The sequence below is a fragment of the Pimephales promelas genome, chromosome 4, assembly GCF_988280905.1.
Source record: "Pimephales promelas chromosome 4, fPimPro1.hap1.1, whole genome shotgun sequence".
Taxonomy (NCBI): Eukaryota; Metazoa; Chordata; class Actinopteri; order Cypriniformes; family Leuciscidae; genus Pimephales; species Pimephales promelas.
Window position 1 is genome coordinate 30389152 of NC_142772.1, and position 27377 is coordinate 30416528.

A 27377-nucleotide genomic window follows, 5' to 3' on the forward strand; every position below is an offset into this window, starting at 1 on the left:
AAAGTGACTTTAGATTAACTCTGTTTGCTTTTATGTGAAAGCAGTAAAGGAAGTACAATTATTTTCAATATTTATTTTGTTTTAAAATTTGATTGTGTTCTCAAAACTGAAGCACCTTTTCAACATGCAGCTTGACAGAAGTTATCATTTCTACCAAAGTGCACTAAAAACACTTGATCTCTTTTGCATCATCATCATCATCATACATTTATTTTATATAGCACCTTTAAAAGTTACATTGTCAAAGCGCTTTACAGGCAAACATTACAACAGAGAAAACTACACACTTTAAATACAAAAATAAACTAATAAAATGAATAATCAAGTAAAAGCAATCCTAAAATAAAATGTTTTGAGAAGTGATTTAAAAGTCACTGCTGTATTTGCTTCCGTGATGTCGGCCGGGTGAGAATTACTTAGTAGCATAGGAAGAGAATGTTCTATCACCCCTAGAACGAAGCCGTGTCAAGAGACCACTCTGAGAGGAACGCAGATTACCTTCATGCAGCTAACATCCTTACCAATAAAAATGGTCACTTAATAACAAAATTAATTTAAAGCACTGAATAATATAACTGGATAATTGCATCATCTTAGATTTTTCAAGCACGGTAGTGAGCCAATGTAAATCACGAATTATCCATTTTAATATCTTTGAATAAAAAAAACTGATAGAGGATAGAAGGAAGCATAAAAATGGTGATGTTGAACATATTTTGTTTTGACATATAAAAAGTGACTGATTGACTGTGAGTGAGAAACTATATCATGAGTTAAAATATATGGTCACTGAATGAATTTTGTAACGAGGCAAATCAATTACTCGCCATTCAATTAATTAAAGGGTGAAGTTTAGAAATTAACACAACCATAAAAACATAAAAAAACATAAAACATAAAAAATACCATAAAAATGGTAATATTAGCAGTGTACAACAACTTTACTACATATTTTGCTAAACAACAAATTAGATACACAGGGTAAAGCTAAAGAAAGTACTATAAACCTGCAATTTGACCATGCACACTTTAAAACAAAACATACAGAGTCACAATAAATACACTTGTAAAGCTGCAAAGCTCTTTGTTTTGAATGTATTGTAATTTCTCAGATATAAGTGAACACAAGTTCACAATCTATGGCAGAAAAAAACACTCAATTTCTTTTATTAGCCTTAATGTTGCTCACAGCATCATGCGAACACCTCCATCTTGGATCTCATCAATAATCCCGCACACTTCAGAGTCAGCCTCCAATTGGGCAAATGAGAGTCTCTCAGCTGAATGGGGTGAGGTGCTGTTGCTAAGGAAACGAACAGCAGAGTCCCACCAGGACCACAGAAGGAGTCTAAGTATAAACAATTGCTTGTTCTGTTGCTGTCTCTCTTTAGGCCTACCACACACACATTTAAAATATAAATGAGTACATAGTATAGGTTTCAAACATTTTATGTAAAACTAAAAAATACTACAAAATACTGACTAAATAAAATATCCTCAAAGGCAGATTTAGCTGTCTTTTGGGGACAAAATTGTCTCTAAAGTATAGCTACACACTAACATGTGTACTTGCAGATCTTTCCCTTCATCTTGAAAGTATTTTGAAACATCAACCAATAAAATTTATCTCCATCATGTACTCTGCATTTATGGTCATGTCACCCTGTCAGCTCTCTCTATCTCTCTCTATCTCTCTCTCTCTTTATGACCTTTCAATTTAAAGAAAAGAAGCTGGGAAATGATCCAGCTGTTAATTGATTATCTAGGCCTACTGCTGGTGGGGTTAGAACAGATGAGCAAGGGAAGCAAAGGGACACTTTTTTTCTCCACTAATAGCTCATCGGCTTACCAATGGCTTATCACAACCTCCAACTAGCAGTGCTCACATAAAGCAACAATTGAAACATCAGGGATAGTCAAAATAGGCTATGTCAGTCATGGGAAAAAGTGAACCACCCCTTTAAGGCCGGGACAGGAAAGCATCCACGAGTCTGTGATCAACAGCGCCATCTGCTGATTAAAACTTTTCAATATAAGGGCTAAAATATGGCTTGCAGGTCTAGCTGTAATGTAGCGTGTTGTTTACCAGCAAAGAGAATCCAAAGCGTTTAAACCACTGTTAAAATAAGTGCCTTCACAGTCACAATCTGAATATTTTCTGAATTAATATTTGAATTAATATTTTACATGTAACAATACATGATTGTTAACAAACCACCGGGTTACCGGAGAACGCCACATTGGAATGTTCCATTTCAGGCTACAACAGGGGTGTTGTCAAGGTATACTGAATGTTTATTATTATTATTATGTATATTGCAAATGATAGATAGTGTTCTAGATGCACTTTAAATATTTTATTCTAATATGTGTTGTTCAACTAATAAATCTAAATAAATTTACCTGCTGAAATAATTATTCCCATAGAAAATGCACAATGTGACTGCTCATGAGTTCAGGCAGACATGGCGTTGCGAGGACTGAACGCCTGTGCTCGTATTATACTGACCGATGCGAGCAGAGCAGCGGCAGCAGGAGCACTACAGTCAGACTGTTTAAAATGTCGACATGGAGGTAATATGCGTATAACGCTGTATTTATTCATTCTTAGTTTAGTCACTGAGAACATGCCATAAAAAGTGGTTTTAAAAGCCAAGGCCTATGTCATTGAGGAGTAAGTTAATGACGTTAGAGCTTACACACACACAAACATACCGCAGAGTCTGCGGTATAGAATATTGACCAAGAGAATATTGACGTGATTGGATAATACAACACTGTTGTCTCTGCATTGAAGAATGTGTCACCGTTTCCCCCCTTTTTGTTTACATTTTTTCTGTCCTTGTATTAATGCTGGAAAAAAAAAAAGATGGGTTGATTCCCAGTCAGACCAACGTTAGGTGAAAGTGTCTTAACAGTCTAAAATTGTAACTATCTGGTTTAAATTTCAGGGTTTGATCAGGGTTTAAATATGACGTGGGTGCTAAAACAAAAAAAGTGGTTTTCATTTCAGACAGTAACTTAGGTGAGAAACTGACTTGTTAACAAACACTCTTTTCAGCCAAACGTCATCTCTTGTCTGAAGATGTGGTGAAGCTGCAGGATTTTCAGCAGAAGAAACTTGCTGTTGCCCACCGACTCTCAGGATCAAAAGGCATGCATCATTTGACTTGATTTAAATAACTCCTTTCTGGTGTTTCATTACTTCAGATGTGCACTCAGTCATATTTGTCTGTCTCATTAAAAGGTTCTACACATAATAGAACTTAATTAAAAAACAAAAACAAAAAACATTTACATCCACATAAGATTTTTTTATTTTAGTTTTTTATTATTATAAATCTTTATCTCTGTCATCAGACATTTTGACTTGAGGAGTTAATGAATCATGACGGTCGGTGAGTAGTGAATTTCTACAATGGCTTGATAACTGAATCCTGAGTTTATGCTCAAAGCTATTAATTTACAATATATGAATGCATCACACATCCTCAACTGTTGTATTGGCCAGAACAACAAACAAAAGTGACTGAGTGCACCTTTAACACTCAGAACTGAAACATAATTGTCTCCCTTGTTCTGAATGTCACTTTTTTTTGTGTGTTTTTACAGCTTATTATTTTGATACAGTACATCAGAAAATAGAGAAAAATGAGCTAATTTTAAAAGATGAATTGAAAATGCTTCTGCATTTATGCCAGTCTGCTGAAGATGTTATTATGGCAAGAAATGCCATTTACAGGTAAAATTGCCTCAGTTATTTCTTATATAGATATGTTTTATATTACAAGGATGTTTACACTACTGTGTTTGGGATGGTAAGATGTTTTTTTTTTTTTTTAAAGAAGTCTAATGGTTCATTGTTAAAAAAACCCAGTTGTGCTGGTTGATTTGTTTTTGTTTTTTGGAAAGGATACTTTGAATAGGAAGTAATTTGTCTTTCCTGTCACTTTTGATCAATTTAATGCGTCCTTGCTAAATAAAAGTCTTGATTTATTTGAAAAATAAAATAAAAATCTTACTGGCCCAAAGATTTTAATGGTAGTGTATGTTTACCCAAGAAGCAAATTTAGAGTGTTTTGGTTGCATTTAGCATATTATCCATCTTTAATTTTTCTTTAATTTAATCTTTAAGTTTAATTAGTTGGGTTAGTTCACCCAAAAAGGAAAATCCTGTCATCATTTACTCACCCTCGTTTTGTTCCAAACCTGTTGACAAATGAAGATTGATGAAATATGAGAGTTTTCTGTCTCTCCATTGACAGCTATGCAACTACCACTTTGTTGCTTCAAAAAGTTCAGAAAGAGAACCAAGAGTCCAAATTTTCTGAAGAGACTCGATTGCTTTAATGAACAGATTAAATTTAAACTTTATTCAGAAAATGTATCAGAAAATTTTAAATAAACCGCCCAAATCATGTCGATTCATTTTACAATCTCTTAATAAACTTTTTGAAATGTCAAAGTGTCAGTTGCGTAGCTGTTAATGGGGGACAGAACGTTTTTGGATGAACTAACCCTTCAACACTGCTCTCTTGTTATTTATGTCCATTCCAGGTACCATAAAGAGAATCGTAACATGCCATTTGGGGAATTCAAGTTTGGGCCTCTTTTCATGAGGTTATGCTATGAACTGGGTTTAGAGGAGCTGGCAGCCACAACGCTGACAGATCCAGTAGGTGAAAATGAACACACATTGTGCAAAAGCAATTCCATTCACTGGATGACCATGTAATAGAGGATGGATTGGATTGTAGGGAGATTTGACATTTTCTTTTTCTTGCTTAGGCTCTCAAAGGATTCTTTCCAGACTCTACATCCTTTAATATTGCCATTGACATACTATTCACTAAACAGTGCTTCGAAAGTAAGTTTCTTAAGCTCATCTATCTATTCTCATAAAGAATGAAACTTCACAATCGATCAGTTAATTTTATTGTGCTCTGGTTGCCTTTCCTGTTGGCTTAAAAATGTGTTAGATAAAATAAAGAACGGAAATGTCTCGTATTTGAAAAGCCAGTGAGACACGTTTAGGGAATTAATCACCACAAACAAATCCTTAATCGGTGCGGCTTCCTTTCTGCAAAAATTCAAAGAAGTCTGTCTTTTGTTGCCATGGTTTCAGTGAATGACTGATCGTGTTCACAGGTGGCCTGGAGGTGGTGGGAGAAATGAAAAAACAAGGAGTGCCGTTCAACAAGGACACCTTCGTGCTAGCCTTTGCTACTTGTTATAAACTGGTAAAGACCGCGTAGAAGCAAGTATTGTACGCTTTGTATTAAAAACATCAACCCGTGGTTTTCGCATACAAGTCTAAAGCTAGTCTTTGAGCATTAGTTTCTCACTGTAATTTTAAGTTCTTTTATGTACAACAGATTTTTAAAGAGGTCATTTATAAACAGTGTACACGTGTTTTTGTACCTCGGAATTGGCAGAACACCTCAAAGTCGTATCATATCTGTTTGACCCTGTTGGAAGAAGGTCAGACAAAAGGCAATATCATCCCTCGTCATGCCTATTGCTTTGCAACTGCTCTTGCTCTCAAACAGGTAAGATGATTAAAATGTCAATATCCAATTTCAAATTATAGAATACATCTTTCTCGTATGTTATGTAATGCCATACAAATTAACTGAGTGGGTGTAACATCAAAATTATAGTGAAAATTGTGAAATTGTAATTGAATCACAGACCATTTTGCATCTTTTGATATATTAACAGTAAATCCTAATTTGATCAACTTGTGAAGTGTTTATTTTTCATTGATTTATGTTGTAGAATGACATAGAGAGAGCCCAGACATTCTACTCGCAGATCATGAGCACGCACAGTCGTCTATGCCAGAACCTGAGAGTAAGTGTGTGTTCAAATCAGTCTTTGAAAGAGAGCTTGCATATGTGTAACCGCTCTGTTTCTAGGTTCTCATATTGGCTATGAAGGGGTCCATGAAAGAGGCAATCGCTGCCCTCACAGAAGCCCAAATGTCAAAGACTCCAGTGTTTGTGAAGAAAACAGAGTTCTCCCAGGAAGTGGTGAGATCAGCTACACTCCTACAATACTTTTTCTTTATTATTGTTACTCATTCACCATGGCTATTACATTTAAGAGTAAAATTAAAGTCATCAAAACTATGAAACGAATGGAATTATGCAGTCAACTATATTAATAATATAAAACAAATCAAAACTAACTGTGCTAACTCATGTACACTCGTGTCATTCCATTCAGAGATGCCTTTTAAAGGGGTCATGTACTGGCTTTTTAAAGAAATTTATATTGTTGTCTGAGGTCAACTGATGACGTTTGCTTGGGTTTTACATTAAAAAACATCAAAATGAATAAGTGATAGGCTATTTTCTACCCTAGTTTTGAGCCCAGCTTTGAAAAATGAGTCGTTTGCTGAGCCTGGTGTCAATGAAAGCTTTTATTGGACTAACTTACAGGATATTCTTATACTATGATGACCTCTTAGATGTCAAAAGCTCAAGGAAAATTGGATTTCTCAGTTTATCACCCCTTTAAACATTTTGAGATTCCCTTGCTTTTTTCTTTCAAATTCAGTCAAGGGTGTACAAAAAATTGAAGGAAATTTATATAAAAACAAACATGGAGCCTCTGGGCCCAGTTGCATGAAAACCCTTAAAGGAGTCGTTCACTTTTGAGAAAACTTTTGCTGATAATTTACTCACCCCATGTCATCCAAGATGTCCATTTCATTCTTTCTTCAGTCGAAAAGAAATTAAGCATTTTTCTCCATATAATGGACTTAAGTGGGAACCAAACGGTTCAAGGTCCAAAAGACACTTTCAGTACAAACTGCAAACTGTTCAAAGGGCTTTAAACAATTCCAGACGATGAATAAGGGTCTTATCAAGCGAAACCATCACTCATTTAAAAAAAAAAAAAAAAAACTTTTTTAAGCTCAAATGCTCGCCTTGCTCTGTTCTGTGACGCACGTTTGTGACTCTCCTGTTCGAACTCGTTCATCAAAATGAACAAATCTTTTTCCGAGTCATTTGGTTCATTCAACGAACGAAACGAACGACATTTTGGATGACATGGGGGTGAGTAAATTATCAGCAAAAGTTTTTTGAAAAGTGAACTACTCCTTTAAGTTAAGGTATCCCTACGGAGGAAAAAATGCTTTCTTGAAGAGCGTCGCAACTAGCGTCTTAAGTCACCCTTACCTAAGTGTTTACTCTAAGCATTTTACGCTGCAATGGAGAAGCAGCTACTATACTTAAAACATCTCCTGTAAACAAAACATTTACCTTTACTACAGTTGTACAGCTGTATTACAATATTCAATTTATGAAATGACTGAAGGCACAGCCATTGGGATGTGTTTTGGTCCCTTCATTTTGAATGTGAGGGTGAAATGGTCACTAATGGTCACTTTGTTGCAACCCATAACAGAACTGCAAATACTTATTAATGACCTTGAGGTTTTTTTTTCTTCCTCAGAATCCATGTTTCACTAAGGGTACCCTTTGCTTTGTTGCAACTAAGCCCAGATCCTCAATTTATATAAAAAAAATCAAATACCTCTTGTATTAAAAACATTTAAATAAATTAAACCAGAACAGGTTATAAAACATGTTTTGTGTGTTTCCTCTCCCATTTTCTGCTCTTTCAGGTTAATGAATTGAGGAAGAAGAGTGCTAATGGGCTGTGGGAGGGACACGTGGAGCAGGTGGTGAGACAGTTAGAGGAGACTGGTCAGATCACCAAACAGACCCTTGATGAGATCTTATGTCACACTCCCTCCAGAAAGGCGAGGCCTCTGGGAATATTGGAACAGGAAAGAAAGATCAGCCGAAGGACTTTTAAAACGTTGCAGTCTACATTGCGGTTAGAGTGAATCCAGGGAGTTCAAGACTCTGCATTAGTATATTATATTATGAGAGTGAAGGGGTATCCTTGATCTGCACACACTGTAGATGCAGTCCATTCAAGCTCAGTATTTGGCATCATCTACCTCCTGCTGTTTTAAGCCAGTTACTGTTGACTTGAGTTGATGAAATCAAATAAGGAATTTAAATCACTTAAATAAAGTGATGTTCCTCTAATTTGGTAACGTGCACATTTTTGTATTCCTTTTTAAAGGGAAATGGAAGAAATGTGAATAGAGAAGCAATCAGGTGATAACTGTGAACCCTCTTTATTTTTCAATCTTAACCAGCAACGTACAACACTTTAAAGTGTTGATAAATGGTGTTAAAAAAGTGTTGCTTTATGTCTTCTAAACAAAACAGAGAAGCAAGATGTTCTGCTGGAAGAGATTGTGTTTTTTTATGTGGTCAGGGTGTCATGCATGCAAGAGATGTATAAAAATTTATTTTATTTTTAATGTGATTGTATTAATTGAGGGTTTGAATAGTTTGGCTGTCCTGTCCATATCCTGAGTTTATCAAAATGCTCATATGGTGTGGCTGCCTTGATGTGTTTCCCCAGTTTATATTTCAATAAACAAAAGAAATGGACAAATAATCAAGTTTTTATTTATTTAAAATTCTATATTTAAGTTAATCAAATTCTGAAATTGTGGGATGTGATGAAGTGAGATTTGCTCAACTTTCACAGACATGAAGTCAAGAGCTAAGAGATTCACTTTATTTTGATGGTCTCTTTAACACAATCTGTTGACTTAAGTAATATTGCCCCTATATATCTACGAACTCCCATTAGAGTGTTAGTAGAGTATGTCAACTTATTCTAACATAAACCTACCAAAGTAGTTACTTAGCAGAAACAGAGTTAGCAGATATTAAGCTGACAGTCTACTTCTCTAATGAGAGTTAGTTGACGCGTAGTTGCAAAGTTACTCGTAGTCAACAGAATGTAAAGGGACCACCAAAATCAAAGTGTTCCTGAGTTAAGTATCGCATTTTATGAAATGGCAGACCTTCATGGTCATTTTGTCCTATATTATGTGACATTGTTCACAATCACATCACTTTAACGTAATAATTATATTACGGCCTCCCTTTGATGAATATATATTGGTTCAGATTGGCTGGGAGCCTTTTCCAGCACTCTAACCATTTCACCGATTGTATCACTCCGCTTGCAACATTTCTCACAGAGAGCGTTTTGGCAAACCACCATAGTTTTACAAATACTACTTTTGTGTCATGTAGTTTTAAGAGGTGTTTTTTTTAAAGGGGGGGTGTAGTTATTTAGACCTCAAATATACAACTTATATATAAATATAGCACATACTTGTTTAGATGTTGTCTGTGAGCTCCAGACTGTCAAGGTTGTTCAGCACTCATGTACCTGCGTGAACAGCTTTATCTTGGCCAGTCCTTCAGGAATTTGCAGCTGGCCCTTACAGTCCATGAGTTGGCCCTTATATACTGTAGTTTAAACATGCCTATTAATTTTGGGTATATTAAGCTGGTAATCTTTGGTCTTAATCTATTACTTGTTCAAGAGCAAATTGATTTGGCCAAGGGCAAAGTTAAGTTTTATAACTTCATATTTAACTGAAATTCTGTTCTAACTAGCACTGCTTTTGTACTTTAAGTAAGTAAGTAAAGTAAAATTTATTTGTATAGCACTTTTCTCAGATGAAGATCAGAAAGTGCTTCACAACAAAAGAAAGCATTTACAACTCTCATAAATACATTGCATCACAAAACAAAATAAAATAAATAAAATAAACAATACGTACACATTAAACCAGCCTAACCACCCTACAATCTAGTTAAAAGCCTCTTTAAAAAGCAGAGTTTTCAGATGATTTTTAAAATTTTCCACACAATCCAAGCCGCGTATGAAAGGAGGCAAAGCGTTCCACAACCTGGGTGCAACAACTTGAAATGAACGGTCCCCCCTAGTTTTAAAATGTGAAAGGGGGGCAACTAATAGTCTCTGGCCTGTAGATCTCAGACTACGTACTTTTTAACCTAACTGTTGCTTGTGTTTTTTTTTATTGTACAAACTCATACCTTTATAATGGCTAATATTGTTTTAGTTCAATATTATTTCAATGAATAATATATTGTATATAAATAACATGCCATATTGAGACGCTCCGGCTCCAGTGATTGTGATTTCAACTTCAGTGAAAGTTACATTAGTACACCTTTAGAGGGCAGCAAATATCTTTACGAGTCCAGTCAGGGGTCAGGAGCTATGGTCTGGATCAAAGGACTTTTATGTTGAAAGGGACTGAAACAAGGTTGTAAATATGCAATTTATGGGTAACTGTTAAAAGGACCTTCAACTGATTTTGTTATTATTACTAAATATAACTTAAGCTGACCTGAAGAATATCAGCAAGATGCAGGTAATGCCCAGGCCTATACAAACGTTTAGTCGACCTCTCTCTCTAATAATCTATTACCATAAGGTTCAATGATACCAATGTTTCTTAATTTCTAGTTCTAAAGTGACATTTGAAAATTCATAAAGGAGACTTGGTCACAAGTGTCAGATTTGAATCCGTAGCGGAAGGAAGTAGTTCCCACACTTTCAGTTAAAGGAGCTGTATGTAAGAAATTTATTTCAAATAATAAAATGGCCCTGATATGTCACTATAGACATTAAGAAATGATGTTCATTTCAAATACTTATATCACTGACAACAGTAGTCCGGCCAGTATATTGTAATTTAAAAAGTGAAGTTGCAGCCCTCAACTAATGTTGATGTTGTCATGTTGTGTTTTGGTCTGATGCTCCGCCCTCCACCGTTCTACCAATCACGGAGTCAGTTGTGTTGCAGCATTCGGGTTGCCAGCTCTGCTCTAGTTACCACAGCTGCAGCTTCAAAGTTCAAACGTGTAAGATTGTGTGAGTGTGAGAGTGTGAGAAAAATGTTGGATCCTGCAGCCTATCGATTGCAACTGATTGCAGTCAGTATCATATGTTGAAACTCCTTTTCCTCGATTTACTGAACCCTAAAACGTATTTGCAGCTGAATAGCTCGCTCATTCATCGGTTGTACTGCGGCAACTGCAGATCCAATGGCGTGGACGCCTCTAACGTGCGACCAACTAACGTTAGCTCACATAAATATCATTTGGCAGAAGAATTTGCAGTGTTTCAAAAACGTCAGTTATAACCATGGGCGCGGACGCTAACTTATCTGAGGTGATTTAATGCTAACTGTTGCAGTGCCACTGCCTGCAAACACTGATACTAAATAGTGCTAATGACGTGTAAATAGTAGTGGAATGTCACGTACTGGGAAAAAAGGAGCGAAGTACTTCTAGTCCTACAGTGTCGGTTAGTGCAGTTTATTGCAGAGCAAACATGGATGTTATGTATGATATTTCAATGCAAATGTTCAGAAAGGATACAGGGGTGGTGTTGTTTCCGATCATGGCCAAGACGTCAAATTTCAGGAATTCCACTCAGAGCTATCAGCTGTCAATCAAACTGTCAATCAAAGTTAACCACGCCCTTATTTGGTCATGCATTTTATATCTAAAATACGATTCTAAACTAATGAGTAAGAAAGAAATTCACCCCCTCATAGTTGTCAGGCACTCGGAACCTATCGAAAAATAAAATAAATGTCCATGGGACCAACCTGTAAAAACATGAATTTATGCTGTGAAAATGGACATTTTAATATGAGGTCTATATTTGCTCCCTTTTGGGACCTCTCTTTAGTGGATTTTCAATGTATTGCAGTTTTTCGCACTTCAGGCTTCATTTTTCAGATTAGAATGTTGGTTGATGCTTGTATAGAAGACCCCAAAAAGTCAATTCTGTCATCATTTACTCACCCTCATGCAATTATGAGGTTTTTAACTATAATTCTCATTTTTATGTGTATATATAGCATTTTTGTTTTGTCTAGTTTCATTTTTGTTGCTATACAGAACAATGATGCAACTGTAAATAAATATTTTTCGCCCAACGTCGTGGGGCTCGAACCCACGACCCTGATATTAAGAGTCTCATGCTCTACCGACTCAGCCGGGCTTGCAACGAGAAATATTGGGGGTCAATTTCCCTGCTAATCCCGGACAGTGACTCGACGAGCACTAGGACCCAGCCAGTGCCGCACAGAGGCTTATCGCTGTGTCGATGTGCGGTGATCCGGACCAGGCTGAGACCATGTATGTAAGTTAGCCTAGCGTCACCAACAACATTCAACGCCCGCGAAACACACTCATTTTACACGGGTCCATCCACTGTAAACTCTCGCGGAGACCTCATCTTCCAATCGATAACAGCCGGTCTTGAAGCTGAAGGTCAAGGTGGAGGCCGTTATTTGATGTGAAACTAAGGGTGTAGATCCGTGCGCCTACACAGACACACACGCACGCAAAGAGAGAGAGAGAGACTCCAGACATAACGTTACAAGATGGAGTGCCAGTGGAAACCCGACGAGCAGGGACTTCAGCAGATCCTACAGCTGCTCAAGGAATCACAGTCCCCGGACACATCAACGCAACGATCCGTCCAACAAGTATCCTTTACCTCACTGTAACAGTGCTGAAGGATGTCGGGCGAACGAGAGGATGGCGGAGGTCAGGAGGAGTTTGCCTGTGATTAGCTCATACATTAGATAACTCAGTGCTTGAGATTTGAAAGACACGCTGTTTGTCATTTAACGTTAGTTTGTTTATCTTTTTTTCTGTAGATTAGGGTGGTGACGGTATGGTGTCAGCAGGTGTAACGTAACGGTATAGCTACCAGTCGTGGAATATTAAAGGGGTAGTTCACCCAAAAACGAACATCTGCCATCAGCCTCACCCTCACGTTATTCCAAAATGTATGATTTTGTTGTATAACATAACTTAAATGAAGATATTTTGAGAAACGCCTATGTTATTTTTTTTGCTTGTACAAAGTCAATTGTCACCAAAACCGTTATCAACATTCCTTAATATTTCTTAATTTAATGTTACAACAACCCCACAAAAGAAATAATGTCACAATGTTTTTAGACTTTGGGGTAACAACAGCTACGTAAATCATGACTGAATTTTCATTTTTGCGTGATCTACTATCCCATACCTGAGATCAAATGGCGTGTTTAACGTTAACGTTAGCTGAAACAAAACATATTTGTGATTCATTTCAAACAATCATCTTATCTGATAAACGGTTGTGCACAAAACACATGTTTTACATTAATTTTGGGTATCACAGGCGTGTTTGCAACACTTCAAACTGAAATGTTGTCTATGTAGGCTGCTCACTGTTGGTTATGAGACGCAGATTAGACGGACCTTCATCTGCAGTGGCGCGAGTATTATCACGATTTTCTGTCACATAATCGGATGCAGCTCAGACAAAGACATCTGACATTGGCGATTTTTCAGCCTTTATTCCACATATTGGGGACATAAGTGAGAAAGATGTGTCAGTGGGTGAACTGTGACGCCCCTTCATCTTGAAAATTATGCATCGTCTTTTATCCATCAGAACGCTATAAAAAATATATACTGAACAGCTTTACGACATTTTAAGCTTGTAAATGTCAAATACAATTTTCAAAATTTCAGGAAAAATGAATGTCAGCACAAAATATATATCCAATACGTGTCCTATATTTTTAGTTTACTTTATTTTATTTATGGAAGTAGAAAAAAAAGCATTGCCCAAAATATTTTCGTTTATGTTCCTCAGAAGAAAGAAAGTTACAGGTTTGGAAAAATGGATACGATGACAGATTTTTATTTTTGGGTGAACTGTCCCTTTAAATGACAAGTTCGATATTTTACACTTGCAGCCCTGTTTCAATATTGTTTCTAATGAAATAGAACGGTTAAGATTAAAATTTGGACACATGCTGCTGTCCAGGGAAATTTTGGTTTCTGTGGTTTCAACCTGTGGAAAAGCATATTTTGCAATGATTTTTGTGTGAGCATATTTGATATAGTGAACACCTCAGACCACTGGGTGAGTTTAACGTCTTTGTAAATGTTTAATGTTTATGTATGATTATTATTATTTTTAAATTAGATCATTTTTAATTTCCTTTTGTTCCAAGTATTTCTAGTATATATATATATATATATATATATATATAGTATTTTATTTATACAAGTAATTTTTAATCAATGTTAAATTATATTCACACATCATTTGCTCATATGTTCATAGGTTCATTGATGCAATTATCCATCCATTGTAAACAGCATGTGATTATTCCATAAAGTACATGCACTGATGCACATTTCCCCTGCTGTTTGTCTCTGTGGTCTGGATGTCTTTCCTTAATGTTCACCACAGAAACTTGAGCAGCTCAATCAATACCCGGACTTCAACAACTACCTAATATTTGTGCTCACAAAGCTAAAGACGGAAGGTAAGATGTGCATGTTATCATTAACTTATTGTATTATGCTTGATTTATCATTTTGATTTGGGATATGAGAGTCAAGCATCTGTATAGTAATGGGTCATGTTCATTTGAAAGCCTATAACCTTTTGATTTTTACGTAGGCACATTGTGTGACGGGAGGCACTGCTAATAGGTGCAGGAAATGATCTTTTGTCAGCCTGCATGGTGGTTGTCGCAGTTTTTTGAGGTTTGACGTGACAGGTTGTGTAGTATGACTTATATTGCTGTTGCTGGAAAGGGAGTTGAGTCAGGCTGGATGAAGCTCAGTTCTAGGTGGTGTTTAGTCTCTGTAGTGTCTTCTGAAGCTGGTGTCTTTAGCGTGTGTGACTTCAGGTCAGTGTTAATCTGTCACTGGGATCTTAGCTGCGCTGACCTTTTGAATCTGTATCCTAAGTCAAGCCCCAGGTCACAGAGCATGTTTTGAAACGACAAGTTCATCTGTCAAGGTTTCTCCCTCTCTCTTCTTTTTCTTGAATTAGCCCAAGGTCCATTTAAAAACAGAAGGTTCTTTATTAAGCATCTACTAAACCAGTTCAGAGCTGAACAATAAGGTTTTTTTTTCAGTGAGCTGTAGGTTTATTTTAAATACAATTATTAACTTTTATTTTAAACAACATATTTTTATAAGTGTCAAAATAATTTATCATAATCTAATAAAAAAAAACAGAAGGTCCTTAATTAAACATTCACCTAACCAGTTGTCTTAACAGTTAGGATTGTGCAGTGTGGGCTGTAGTTTTGTTTATTTTAAACAATTAAAAATCAATATTTTATTTTTAAACAACTTATTTATATTTATACAGAAGGCACTTTTTTTACTAAGCATCCATGCAGTGTGTTTTAATTATTAGTTCTTTTAAAGGGATAGTTCCCCCCAAAATGAATATTAGCCCATGATTTACTTCAAGTCATCTTTGACTTTGACATTCTTCTTTCAGACGAACACAATTGGAGTTATGTTAAAAAATGTCTCAGCTCTTCCAAGCTTTATACTGGCAGTGAATGGTCGTTTCTGTTTTGAAGTCCATCAAAGTGCATCTATCCATCATAAAAGTGCTCCATGCAGCTCCGGGGGGTTGATAAAGGCTTTCTGAAGAGAAGCGATGACAAAAACGGCCATTCACTGCCAGTATAAAGCTTGGAAGAGCCAGGACGTTATATTTTTTTAATATAACTCCGATTGTGTTCGTCTAAAAGAAGAATGTCATATACGCCTATGATGATTTGAGGGTGAGTAAAATATGGGCTAACTTTCATTTTTGGTGGAACTATTCCTTTAAGCCAAATGTTTTTGTTTTAATTTTGTAATAATGCATGTATTCTTATGATATTAGTTATTACAGTTTATCCCTGCAGTTGTTTGTGTCTTTCTTTCCTTTAATTCTAATCTTGGCCTTTGCCGAGGGCTGTATTTTCCACCCAGTCTGAAAGTAATGCTTTTCATCCTTCCTTTCTCATAGATGAGCCTACTCGCTCTCTCAGTGGCCTCATTTTGAAGAACAATGTTAAGGCCCATTACCAGAACTTCCCAAACGGCGTGTCTGACTTCATCAAAAATGAGTGTCTGCAGAACATCGGAGACTCATCACCGCTCATCAGAGCCACAGTGGGTGAGTATGGACTGAGCTCTGAGCCAAAGTGTTTGCCATCATGATGTGAACAGTATTATGCCTTAGGGGCCTGTATAGCTTTGATTGACTACGTGGTACAAATCCGATTTTTGTGCATATCTGACTGGAATCCAATCTTATGTTCTCTGTGAATGGCAAAAAATCACATGAAATCCACTTCGTTATATTCATATGGTTTGAAATCATATTCAAATAGCATTTCTGGAAATCCGTTTCAGTCTGACCGCTCTGGTTTATGTGACATTTTGACCGCACAGACTATGTAAACTATAGGAAACGTGTTGAAAGTAGCTGCTGAAACAAGGGTGTGTTGCCAGACGAGCAGAAAATGCCAAAATAATAGAGATGTGTAGAGACGACAACATTGAATAAAGCTGCTCATACCAGCCTCCTGCGGTTCGACTGCTGCCTCAGAAGAAGTCCAGCCAGCCACAGTGTCATGTTGTAAATAAAACAACATCTCTATTGTGTATATCTAGCAATATCATTGCCATTGAATCTAATGTAGATATTCCGAAAAACAAAAGATTGGCATGAACACGCAAATCAGATCGGAACAGTTGCGATACACAGTGTGGAGTTGCACAGTTGCGATACACAGTCAATCATTTTTGATCAATTCCAATTGGATACACAAATAATTGTATTTGTATGTCTGACAGGATGTGTCCGAATTAGCTGCTTTTTGTGATTGTGATTAGACTGTGAAGAGGTAGATATGCAGTGCTGTGTTTCTATGGTTACCCAGCATCTTGCAAAACAACATGAAATGTATAATTCGTCCTATACTTGTTTATTTGGTTTGAAATTTTTTTGTCTATGAATGTCTTCCCACACATTGATGACTACAGTAATGGCCAAAAGTGAAATCTGCAGGAGATTTGCTTTGAATGACCCTACAAGTTCGATTAAACCATCACGATATGTAAAATACATAAAATAAAAAAAGAAATTATTAAATATTTCTTTTTTTAAAAGAAATATTTAAAATATTTAAAAAGAAATACATAACATTAAACTTGGTTAAGGTATTTGTCTGGCAAAATTATTTACAGCTACAGGTTTTATTTTACTATGCAAAAAAGAAAATGCATAGAAAAAAGCTCACAGGAAAAATGATCTATAATAATTCAATATTCCATAATTAAATGGGCTATCTTTGCAACAAACACAGAAGATACAAGCATTATTTCTATCATCGGCATCATCTCAGCTCCTGTGTCCTTAACATGTGGTGTCCCTCAGGGTTCAATCCTTGGCCCTCTTTTGTTTAATTTGTACATGCTCCCTCTTGGCCAAATTATGAAGAACCATTCTATTAGTTATCATAGTTACGCAGATGACACAGAGTTTTACCTATCCTTGTCTCCCAACGAGTTTGCTCCCCTTGAATCCCTTTATCATTGTCTTAACCAAGTTCAAGACTGAATGTCTAAACATCTTCTTAAATTAAACAAAGACAAAACTGAAGTAATTGTCTTTGGGAAAAAGGATCAGAGTTTTAAAACTGCCAAACTATTGGGAATGAAAGGTTTTGAGGTAGTGGAAACCGTGAAAAACCTCAGGGTCATTATTGAAGAGCCACATGAAGGCAGTTTTTTATCACTTAAAAAAACATTGCAAAGGTTAAAAACGTCATATTACCGGTAGACTTAGAAAAGCTTTTTCAGGATTTCATCACCAGTAGGCTGGATTACTTTAATAGTCTTTTCACTGGTCTCCCTAAAAAAATAAAACCTCTTCAAATGATCCAAAAATGCAGCAGCAAGTGCTATTGACCAGAACCAAAAGAAACAATCATATCACACCAATTTTAAAATCTCTACACTTGCTTCCAGTGATCAATAGAATTGATTTTTAAAGTTCTTTTTCTTGTTTATAAATCAATAAATGGTCAAGGACCACTCTATATAGCAGAGCCCCTCAAGATCACTTAGATCTGCAGGAACACTCCAACTGGTACAATCCAGCGCTCCTACCAAGCAGGGAGAGGCAGCCTTTAGCTGCTATGCGGACCGTCTTTGGAAGCGTCTTCCTGTAGACATCAAGACCTCTCCCACTATCTCCATTTTTAAATTCAGATTAAAAACAAAACTATTCTACGATGCCCTCTACTAACCCTCCCTTGTACCTGTGGTCTGAAAGCTCTTATCTTTTTTTTTTGTGTATTATGTTCCCTGTGAAGTCACATGTTTTTATTTTATGTAAATCATTTTAACTATTTGAATTGATTGATGTAAATCAATTTAATTATGTCTTAACTGTTATGATTATGTAAAGCACATTGGTCTACCATCCTGTGTATGAAATGGGCTATATCAATAAACCTGAACCTGAATGCATTTGCAGATTTGCTTTTATTGACTGTAGGTCCACGGCCACTACATCCAACGCTCTTAATTTCCTATTATGACTCCGAAAACGGAGAAAACGATTCAGGAAACACTACAGAACACATCATTCAAAGTGATTCGTTCATTTACTGATCAAGTCATTGAACAGAATCGACTTAAACGAGTGATTAATTTGTGAATGAGGCATCGCTCATGCCACGCTTGGAATGAACTATGCTTTCCTTAACATGTATTGCATCAAATTAAAGTTGCGAGAAGAATGTCGAGCCTGTTCTCATCATGACACCATATGACATTTCGTCGAAATACTACGCACATGTCACCCTTTAGCGTCAATATAACACGTAGAACCCAATGCGTCATACAGGTGACTGGCATCCTTTAGCATCAATATAAGAAGCAGACCCTACCCCAGACCTAAACCTACCCATAACAGCGTGTGTTATTTTGACGCTAAAGGGTGCCATGTGCGTAGTATTTCACCAAAATGTAATATGGCGTCACATAGGATGAGAATGTGTTGGAATGTCGCCCAGCGTAACGAAGTAAAAGAACAGTTTTTTTCATGAGAAATGTACTCAAGTTACAATTAAAGTACCCACATTTAAATCTAATCTTAAAATTATTTTTTTCCCCAAAGAAATACTCAAGTAAATGTAAAGAAGTAAATGTACTTCGTTACTACCCACCTCTATTTGTCTATCTATGATCTCTATTTCAGTCTTATCCTGAACTTAGTGATTCCATGGCCATCTCTTGTCATACACGAGAGACTGTCCATTCATTTTCTAAAATGCTATACAGACTAGTCTACTGTAAATGGTGCATTATGTGCATATGTTTGTGTTCTTCAGGTATTCTGATCACAACTATAGCCTCTAAAGGGGAGTTACAGAATTGGCCGGAGCTTCTACCTAAACTCTGTTTACTGCTGGACTCTGAGGACTATAACACTTGTGAAGTAAGATGCACACACTCTTTCTGAAGCTGTCCGCAGTCCTTTCTCTCCTCTTCGTGTTTCTCGCATTATCCTATGTTTCTTTCTCTCTTTGTCCCTCTAATTGGAGCTGTGTGATGTTGCTGACTTTTCATTTAAACCTGTAGTGTTGCTCATTGCTTCATGATCTAAGCTCTCAGCAGTATATCTGAGGTTTGCTGAGACACATGAACTGCAGCATTTCTCCACAGAGAAGTTTCTCTCTGTGGGATTTTTACATTTGTCAGTGATTTAGCTGGTTTGTTATTGGTCTCTGTGTTTGGTTGTAATGTTTTGTTGAAGATTGTTTCAACGTTGTGTACAAATACTATGTTAGTTTTGGATGATTGTGTTCTTGAGCAGCAAATCAGCATATTAGAATGATTTCTGAAGGATCACGTGACACTGAGTGAAGACTGGAGGAATGATGCTGAAAATTCAGCTTTACAATCACAGGAATACATTACATTTTAAAATAATATTAATAGAAAAAGTTATTTGAGTTAATATTTCACAATATCTTCTATTTCTGAAAAATACAGCCTTGGTGAACATCTATTAAAAACATCAACACATCTTACGGGCCATCTTATCTTTGAATGGTAATGTAATTAGGCCTAATTAATAAAAATTCAAAAGTATTATAATTTTATTTAGCAAAAATAACAATCCACGATGGTTGCTGTGTAGTGATGTCGGCACACTGTCATAATTACCGTAATCATGAGATTCTGACTTGTAATTGCAAGTTCTGATATGAAAGTTCAAACACTGATTTGGTTGATTTGTCCTCTCACAATTATTAGGTAATAATATTGATATTCTACATATTTTGCTAGAATGCTATATTGATCATTTAGAAGCTAGAACAGGATCAATTTTTTTTTTTCATAAATTTGTAACAGCAATAAATAAAATATAAATAAAACTATTATTATTATTATATACATACAGTACATTTAGAGACTAGTTTCAATCCCCACTGTAAATATCAATGCAATAATATTAGTATCCCTCTGGAAAAATTTGTTTTGCTAATGCATACACGTAAAACTCTTTGAGCCCTGAGCATCTGGACTCAAGGCTAAGCAGCTGAACTTTTGGCATTAGGTCAGTACATTGTGCATGTACCCATGCGCACAAAACCTATCTCTGCTTTGATGTTGCATAGATTAAGTTTGCAAATTGGAGGTTTGGGCTTTAATATAGGGAAATGCTTGGTAAACTTGACCGGTTTCTGTGTTCTAAGTACAGACATACAGGGACACGACCCCTGCTTGTCATTCCGAAAATAGGACTTTTATGTGCCTGCATGTGGTAAATGAGTGAATTGTATGTCACCCACCCACACACATGAACAAGAGACTCTGAACTTGCAGTACAATGCTCTGCCCTGTGTGACTGTGAGACACTTGCTGAGCAGGCTTGTTAGCACAGATTGAGGCCAGTTATTTTCTACTGGGGAGATCGGATGTGATCACAACTGATCATAGACACGTTTGCAGACTCTGCACTGCACACTTTCAGACTCGCCTGACCTTCTCTTACATGACAGTGCTGTTCAACAGTCTGAGTCTACAGTAAAAATCTATTACAATATGTCTAATTTAAAGTTTTTAAGTTTAATGGTTTTGAAGTGTTGCATAAAAATAGAAATAGACATTAACTGTAAATTGTACAAATGATTTTTTTCATGAAGGGGAATGAATGAATAACCAAGATCATTGTCATTGTCATGATAACAATATATTGGTGCATGTTTGAATGCCACTGTATATGTAAATTTATGTTTAGGTCAGTAAGATTTATTTTTAAGAATAACTACTGTTATTCATAAAAATATTTAAAATTGTATTTTTGATTAGATAAATGCAGCCTTGGTGAGCATAAGAGGCTTTTTTTTACATTTTATTTTTTAAGAACAGAAGAAAAAATAACTTTAGACTGTATTACAAATATTTCTTCTTATTTTTTGATGTCAAATTGCATGCACATTACATTGTTGTGGTGTGTGTGTGCAATGTCACACCCTCTGCCTGTAATGATTGGTCTGACTATGTAGAATATGCATCTGTAATTAATTAGGGCTGTGCATGTGCCTGAAAAAAGTAGTTATATCAAAGTTACTTGTGAGGAATCTCTCTCACATGCCCATGCTATCTTTCAATGAAATGCAGTCCTCTACAGCCATGCATGTGCTCCTCTAGCTCAACTGCTTGGAATATGCTGAGAACCATGCCAGAGACATTATATGGGGGAGGAGGGGACGAACCACTCGTAGATAAATGAATGTGAGAAATATTAAAGGATTAGTTCACTTTTCAAAAAACTTTTGCTGATAATTTACTCAACCCCATGTCATCCAAGATGTCCATGTCTTTCTTTGTTCATTCGAAAAGAAATTTAAGGTTTTTAATGAAAACGTTCCAGGATTTTTCTCCATATAATGGACTTCAGTGGGAACCAGATGGTTCAAGTTCCAAAAGAAACTTTCAGTACAAACTGCAAACTTGTTCAAAGGGCTTTAAACGATTCCAGACGATAAATAAGGGTCTTATCAAGCGAAACGATCGCTCATTTTTAAAAAAAACAACAAAGTTTAAGTTTTATAAGATCAAACGCTCGCCTTGCTCTGTTCTGTGGTGCATGTTCGTGACTCTCCTGTTCGAACTCGTTCAACAAAATGAACAAATCTTTTTCCGAATCAATTCGTTTGTTTCTTTCGCCGAATGAACCAAATGACTCGGAAAAAGGTTTGTTCATTTTGATGAACGAGTTCGAACAGGAGTGCGTTACAGAACAGAGCAAGGCGAGCGTTTGAGCTTATAAAACTTAAACTTTGTTATTTATTTATAAAACGAGCGATCGTTTCGCTTGATACGACCCTTATTCATCGTCTTATTCAAGTCCATTATATGGAGAAAAATCCTGGAATGTTTTCATCAAAAACCTTAATTTCTTTTCGACTGAAGAAAGAAAGACATGGACATCTTGGATGACATGGGCCGGGGTGAGTAAATTATCAGCAAAAGTTTTTTCAAAAGTGAACTATTCCTTTAAGGCTCAATATAGTGGCAGGCAACAGGAATGAAAGTCTGCCTTTTATTTAATCCTGAATGTGCATTAACTGTATCCACCTTGAAACTACTGCATAGTGTGGTTTAAGTTCAAGAAACTAAATATATTATACTGCTACTGTCAAAATTCATTTCTTATTTTAAATATATTATTGACACACTCTAAACACTTTTGGAGATTTTAATATTTTATCTCTTCACGGAGATGTGCTTGAATGCCTATTATTTGAATAGAAAATAGATGCCCAAGATGAACTGACTTGACTGAATTTAACCCATGACCTAGTTCAAAGTTTCTGTGAGGCACCATAAGGAGTAAAATAAGCAGCTGGCAACCTGTGTGTGTGTGTGTGTGTGTGTGTGTGTGTGTATGTGTATAAAGGAGAGTGTATCCAGCCTCCGCTGTGATCTTCTAGTTTGGTGGTGGCATGTGGACACTCATGTTGCTACATGAAGTCTGAAGCAGTTGAGAGGCATTTCCAGAATGTCAGGGATGACTTTATTTAGCTTGGGCAGAGTGGTTTTGCTCTCTGTAATGGGTTTAACATCCAGAGATGTCATATGTTATCTAGTTGGCATGGTTAAGATGTTTCTGACTTTTGAATAATAGTTTATTAGTTTAGTGCATTTTACACTAATTACTAATAATAGAGGTCGAACAATAGTGGATTTTACCAATAACGATAACTAGGTTGGACCATGCTGACCGATAACCGATTAACTCACTGATAGCTGTTTTTTACACATAAACACATAAAATAGTGCTGAACGATGGCCGTCGTTAAATATCTACACAAATGCCATAGCATTGAAATGAACACGTTTACTCACAATTTATTTGCTTATTTTTTAGAACTCAACTCAACTTTATTTATAGAGCACTTTCAAGACCACATGTGGAACCAAAGTGCTGTACAAAAGGTATAAAATAGAAAGTAATAAACAAAGACATAAAAACAATGCAAACATATGACATACTTACAACTTACAAAGCATTATCAAATGTTAATACATATTAGAACACTTGATTATCTAAGGAAAATAACAAAATATGTATTACTGTGACGATAAAACAAGAACTAATATCGAATGTGTTTCTGATTTGTTTATAGCCTGACTTCGTCATACCCATATTCTAGTCAGAATATGTTAATTTTTCATTTTTTGACTGATCATAATTACTTTTCAATGGATTGAGTCCAGACCGAACTTCCCGACCCAAAAATGTTGTGGGCGGGGTTCGGGCTGGCATCCAGGCTAATTCGTTTATCTTTCTGTTGGCTGCCTGCATGATGATACAGTTTGCTTTCTCATGTCACTAGCTTTAAATATGCAACTTCACTGCATAACGATTGCATAAAAGCGACCAGGTGGATATAAACTAATGCAAATAGATGGTAACAATTGTGAAATTTAATATTTGGGTCTGGCTTTCGTGTGTTTTTGTCACATTGTTTAACCGCTTGAGGTACTAATGGCAGCATCCTCTCAGCCTCGACAGCAAACATGCTGCTGTTCTCCACTAATTCTGCATCTAGTGCGCCATTGGCTAGTCACATTTTTATTTTACCCTCCAGACTTTTTCATGGAATGCAAGAACAATGCAAATGAACAAATTATACATATATAATATAAGATATACATTTCAAACACAGTTAAAGACAAGTAAACAGTGTAATAAAATAACACTGGAGGGTAAAAATACAGTAATCAATGAATAAAGTAATCAAATGTAAAATAACACTTAACACTGTTAAATAGCATAGTCTTCACTGTATAAATTAAATATAGATTATCCTAATCCTTATCCGTGGACTTACCCGCCCCATGTATATAAAGATAATAAATTCTTCATTTACGAGGATGAGTCAGATAATTGGCAGAGGTATTTGTACACCATTGAGGACATATTTATGAATAAAAATGTTGATTTTAAATAATAAATTACATAAGTTACACGCAGTCCCTTTAACATTAAAAACAAACAGCAGCAGGCCGTATATTAGCCTGCTGTCACAGTAAGACAATGCATCCATCATTCTGATACTGTTACACATGCGCTTTCTATCTCGAATGTTTACATTCAATTTAGACATAACCGACTGTGTTTACTAGGATACTTGCCAAGACGGGCATTTTGACATAATTTTGTGTGAAATTGTCAGTTCAAGTGCAAGAAGACAAAGGGCTCAAATTAGTATTTTCGTCCTGTCAGACTCTGCTTTCTGTCAGACCCGCACGAATGATCTTTTGTGTCTACTTGTGCTCGAATGTTTAAATTGGTGAGGCTAAAATATTATAAATATGCAAATGATATCTTCCTATCTGTGTTCCTCTCAGCTGAAAATGTGCCATCTCTGAAAAAAGTGCAAGCTGACAGTGGATACAGTTGCCATAGCGACAGCGAGCCAGACAGCTTGTTGCCACGGTGCCGTTTGTGCTCGTGACCTGATTAGATTCCTTACAGGTGAACGTCTGTGAGATCAGGAGGAAGCTTGATGGTTTGGGTGGGTCTGGATTTGGCATTGTTCTCTGCCAGATCCTTTTCTCTGAGGTTTTGAAAGTTCTTCAAGAATGAATTTAGCTGGTTTAAAACAGTTAATCATTTAGAGAAATTAGCTGCATGTCAAAATGTATATTAAAGTATATTTTATTCATTCACTAAGTGTGGGGGAAAAAAAGTAAAAGATAATTGGAGCTTTTTATTTCAACATTTGGAATTTAAATTTTTTTTAACGCGATTGTGATCTCACAATTCTGACTTTATAACATGAATATCACGCACTTCTGTTTCAGTTACCTTTTTTATTTTTTTTTACAGATTTTTGACAAACAAGCTTGCATAAGTTGACCTCATTAAGGTCAACAGCCTCACCATAAATCTATCAATACTTGTAGCGCTACAAGCAGGGTTAGCTTAATCCATGCATGGGTTTATGTATTACAGTTAATATATTGACAATAATAATGAATACGAATAAGTGCTATAAATATTATTTTTTATATTATTATTAATATTTATTATTTTCTCTCACTCACACATGCTGTGTCCAGGCTATTAAAATGTCAATTTGTTTTGCAACAAATCTACAAATTTGTCCATGGTAGCTAGGTCCGTAGTGCCTACTGAACAGATCACTGTCCAAGTCAAGACCCACTTTACTCCAATGAAGATTTCAGTTATTACCCTGAGAATATGCTTTCTGTATGGGTGATTTATATATTGAGTTGTATCCTTGTGCATTGGTGTAAGAGTTGATTTTTTTTATTTATTTTTTTTATTTATTCTTTACTGTCCAGTTGCTTAAATATGGTTAAAAATGATTACGCCCTCTCTGTCTCACTGGCACTACAGTATTTCCCAGGTTCTACTATAAAGTCTCCCTTAAAGGGATAGTTCACCCAAAAATGAAAATTAAGTCATTAATTACTCACCCCCATGCTGTACCAACCCCGTAAGACCTTTGTCCGTCTTCGGCCCAGAAGGAAGAAAAGGAATAGTCGAATTAAGTCGTTATTTTTGTTTGTTTTTCGCACAAAAAGTATTCTCGTTGCTTGATAAACTTATACTTGAGCCACTGTAGTCAAATGGAATATTTAAACATTTTCCTAATTGACTTTCTGAGCCGTCAAGTTTCGATCCCTTAGGCAGCCTATGTAGCAGTGATCCACCTCTCAAATTTAATCAAAAATATCTTCATTTGTGTTTTCCGAAGATGAACGAAGGTCTTACGGGGTTGGTACAGCATGGGGGTGAGTAATTAATTACTTAATTTTCATTTTTGGGTGAACTAACCCTTTAAATTAACGATTTTGGCTGTCTGCTTTGCATGTCTCCTTCATTGTAGACAGTCCATGAGCCAGCATTGAGCTTGAGGCAACGGCAAAAGTATTATTTTATTTTCAGCAGCACTGGCTGAACGTCATGCCAAAAATAGGAATGGAGTGTCTGTTAGCTGAAGGCCCCTGTGTCACCGTCTGACATTCATTGCTGGTTTGGGCAGTTTGATTGATTGTTATGGAAGCATTTTAGATTAAAAATTTTAGGTTGTTCAGTGTAAAGGGGAAATATATGATTTGTCTCTGTTCCATTCCTGCTGTGTTTGTCCTTCAGGGGGCTTTTGGAGCTCTGCAAAAGATCTGTGAGGACTCTGCTGAGATCCTGGACAGTGACATGCTGGACCGCCCGCTCAATGTGATGATCCCGAAGTTCCTGCAGTTTTTCAAGCACAATAGCCCCAAGATCAGGTAAGACAAGCATGTGTTCACTGATGAAGCACAGCTGTATGAAACCACATAAACACAATATTACTGTGATATCTATAGAAAAAAAGAAAGGAAAAAATATCATTTTACGCAATTAAAAAACTCCCACACTGTGTCTTGCTTTTGTCTGTCATCTCCTCCAACATGATTTTGTGCATATTAGCTAAACATTGGAAGCTTCTCAATTCGAAGTCTGCATCCTAGTAAGGCTGTGTCCTTCATAGTCCAGTCCTTCTGAGGCTTGTAGACTACAGTAGAGCTGGGCGATATATCGCAATATAATTTTCCTAGATGAAATAATAACAAAAGTTCAATAAGTGCTCGATGTGATGTTTGTGCACTATGCAAATAATGATGCGCATCCCGTCGCATTGATAAGGCCTGTCATTCCTTTCACGTCATAGCTTGCTTGTTTGAACCACGCGCCTTATGAAAATGTTAACAGTTCGGCTCAAAACGCACTGCAGCGTGAGCTCAGAGCGAATGAGCTCAATTACTCATTGACCATTTCAGTCATGTGACCACTAAACGTGCTCTGAGATCCTGTGAGAAGTGCTTGAGTTCGGTGCAAAGTTCTCTCATGCAAACCACAAATCAAAGGCCTTGTGATTTAAACCAGACGAAACATCTCTGACATGAACAACTCTGATGCCACGATATAACGTAGTTACTGTGCTTTTCTAAGAGACAAAACATGTTTTGAAATGTTCACCTGTTTGACATTTATCTTCATAATTACTGATATGATTTTTTTGGCCACAT

General features: G+C 36.3%; 2 protein-coding genes across 4 annotated transcripts in view; both read left to right on the forward strand.

The window, feature by feature from the left end:
• Nucleotides 1-2061: 2061 nt before the first annotated feature.
• Nucleotides 2062-8196, forward strand: ptcd2 (pentatricopeptide repeat domain 2). Of its 2 annotated transcripts, none has more exons than XM_089130255.1 (11): nt 2062-2282; nt 2428-2574; nt 3062-3154; nt 3613-3742; nt 4558-4675; nt 4789-4867; nt 5149-5240; nt 5376-5549; nt 5779-5853; nt 5919-6032; nt 7637-8196. In XM_089130255.1, the coding sequence occupies exons 2-11, from the start codon at nt 2466-2468 to the stop codon at nt 7859-7861; spliced, it is 1209 nt and encodes a 402-aa protein (XP_088986381.1). In that variant the 5' UTR covers nt 2062-2282; nt 2428-2465; the 3' UTR covers nt 7862-8196. The 2 variants fall into 2 exon arrangements, with proteins under 2 accessions (XP_088986381.1, XP_039506097.2); XM_039650163.2 differs by having other exon boundaries at nt 2075-2282; nt 5436-5549.
• Nucleotides 8197-12016: 3820 nt separating this feature from the next.
• Nucleotides 12017-27377, forward strand: part of tnpo1 (transportin 1) — a 31607-nt gene continuing 16246 nt past the window's right edge. For both annotated transcript variants that reach the window (XR_016168334.1, XM_039650162.2), the window contains exons 1-5: nt 12017-12427; nt 14200-14275; nt 15772-15921; nt 19151-19257; nt 26464-26597. Coding sequence is in view for 1 of the 2 variants with exons in the window: in XM_039650162.2 (XP_039506096.1) it covers nt 12323-12427; nt 14200-14275; nt 15772-15921; nt 19151-19257; nt 26464-26597 (572 nt within the window). In the remaining variant the exon portion in view is untranslated. The remainder of the gene's footprint in view (nt 12428-14199; nt 14276-15771; nt 15922-19150; nt 19258-26463; nt 26598-27377) is intronic.